Source organism: Haplochromis burtoni, unplaced genomic scaffold, assembly GCF_018398535.1.
Source record: "Haplochromis burtoni strain Fernald_Lab_line unplaced genomic scaffold, NCSU_Asbu1 Contig_10, whole genome shotgun sequence".
Taxonomy (NCBI): Eukaryota; Metazoa; Chordata; class Actinopteri; order Cichliformes; family Cichlidae; genus Haplochromis; species Haplochromis burtoni.
The window spans coordinates 4491833-4494137 of NW_024582371.1; the positions used below are offsets into that span (position 1 = coordinate 4491833).

Sequence of the window (2305 nt, forward strand, 5' to 3'; positions counted from 1 at the left end):
GCGACTTGCAAAATTCAAAACTCAGACATACAGTTAATTATCTGTACTTCTACTGATATAACTGATTTAAGATGATTTGTTAAATGTTCTTCTAAAACATTTAAACTTAATTGTCAGATGGAGCTGTTAGCTGAAATACAATGTTTTTTAGTTTTTGCTTTTGTTTCAATTTGCAGGTGTGGAAACTTACTGTGATGGCAGACAGGATGGAGCTCAGTGTTATGGAGCTTTGGAGGAACTGTGGACATCCAGCTGATGGACAGCACCCAGAAATACCTAGATACCAACTGTTAAGAATTCATTAAAATACTAATGTGAGAAATAATAAGGTATTTCTAATACCATAGACATAGATCTACTTTTTCCCAGTAATGGAACATTTAGGATCAATAACCTGAGCAGGAATGACAGTGGTATTATACCCTTAAACCTTTGATTCAGATGGAAAATCATCAGGCGAGCGACTTTACAGTGTTATTCAAGGTATTTTTTTCTCTGTTCATAACAGATGAATAGATATCAATTTAACATTGTTTTGATAACTTTAGTGATATAGCACAAAATACACAAGCTACATGTATTTTATGCTTTCCCTGTTCTCCATTAGAGAGTATCAACAATGACAAAGATTTAAATTTGAAATCTAAGTCATCTGTGTGTGTTTCTCTCAGCTCCTGTGTCCTCTGTCCTGCTGGTCTCTGAGTGTCTGTCCCAGAGAGAGATGAGGGTGTCCTGCTCCTCTAAGGGAGGGGACAGTCCTCAGTACAGCTGGACTCTGGATGGACGCACACTGACAGATGCTGAGCTCCTTTCTGGAAATAATGAGACTAACAACATCACTCTGAAACAGCACGTGTCAGGACATCTGGTCTGCTCAGTCAGGAACAACGTCAGTAATGTCTCCAAAGAACAGAAGACCTGTCGTGAGTAACAACATTATGAATGAAAGTCAATAATAACAACTATTTCACTTCGAACATCTTTCTCGAATTATTTGTTTTTTTTCTGCCAGGCTTCATTAACTGCACGTCAATCAATGGGACACAGATATTAGGGTGGGTGCCTGTGGACAGTAACGGCCTGTGTATTGAACCAACAACAGAACCTACCCCAGTCACACCAACTTCTGTGGGTAAGGAGACTGGCACAGTGTCAATTACACAATTCAACAATGAAACTGTGACTTCCAACAGTGATGACCAATGGTACATTAGTAAGTGAAAACTAACTAGATCCACTGATGTCACTTTCTCTTTCTTTATGTTCCTTTACAAAAAACATACCTTTGATAACTGAAACATCTGTTTTTATATATTTTACTTTTGAAACAGCCAATTTGCCACTGATCGGTGGTGTTCTCTCAGCACTGGTATTTTTCTTACTTGTGGGTGTGGCAGTCATCTGTGCTCAGAGGAAAAAACAAAACAACAAACCTACAAAACCAAAAGGTACAAAAATTCTTCTGTCACATATAAAATCTGTGGGTATTGTTAACTAATAAGCTTCAACACAAAAGCCGAGAAGACCGCTGTGTGCAAAGGTAACAAAGTCTGTCTTAAAGCATTGCCAAAGAACTCATTTTAAAACCGATTTTTGTATCTGACTCATTTTCTCCAGTCCATGAGCTGAAGCTAACCAGGTCTTTCTGCAGCAGATATCACTGTGAAAATATTTTTTGAAACTCTTATAAAGAAAGCAAAAAGACTTCACAAAAATTAAAACCTTTAAAAGTTAACCATCTGTAATACTCTGCTTGTAACAATCTTCTTGCTACTCTGCAGAGGATGAATGTGACCAAGATGTAACCTATGCTGATGTCAGGATCATGAAGCAACAGGGGAAGCCAGCGGTGCAAACAACAGAGGCGGAGGTGGACGTGGAGTATGGCCAAGTCAAGTTTTCGAGGCGATCTCGGCACACTGAACCAACAGGAGATGATTGTATGTATGCAAAGGTCCAAAGATTCCGGTGATTTAGGTTATTGGTGTGTTCACACAGACTGAAGGTCCATGGAGAGAGGAGATGATGTCAAGATGCCAAAAGGTCTTTTATTTAATTCAATTTCCCATCAGAAAAATAAAAAAACCTTCAGATTTCATACGTATTGATTTTCTTTGCTTTCACTGTGATTCTGTTATATAAAAGAGCATCAGCACACTCAGACTTAGGTGACATCTGGGTTATCATTTCATATGACGCTACACAAGCTGCGGTAGTTTTGAAGCTATTTAACATTTCTAAACATAATTATTCATATTTTTCTATTAGCTTTTATATTTATAGGATGTTGTAATAGTTTTATTCG

At 37.8% G+C, this 2305-nt stretch overlaps 1 protein-coding gene across 1 annotated transcript; it reads left to right on the forward strand.

The window, feature by feature from the left end:
* The first annotated feature begins 478 nt into the window (after positions 1–478).
* LOC102291818 lies at positions 479–2299 on the forward strand. Its single transcript, XM_042213406.1, has 5 exons — positions 479–483; positions 672–923; positions 1013–1213; positions 1332–1448; positions 1782–2299. The coding sequence occupies exons 2-5, from the start codon at positions 722–724 to the stop codon at positions 1970–1972; spliced, it is 711 nt and encodes a 236-aa protein (XP_042069340.1). The 5' UTR covers positions 479–483; positions 672–721; the 3' UTR covers positions 1973–2299.
* Positions 2300–2305: the final 6 nt, after the last annotated feature.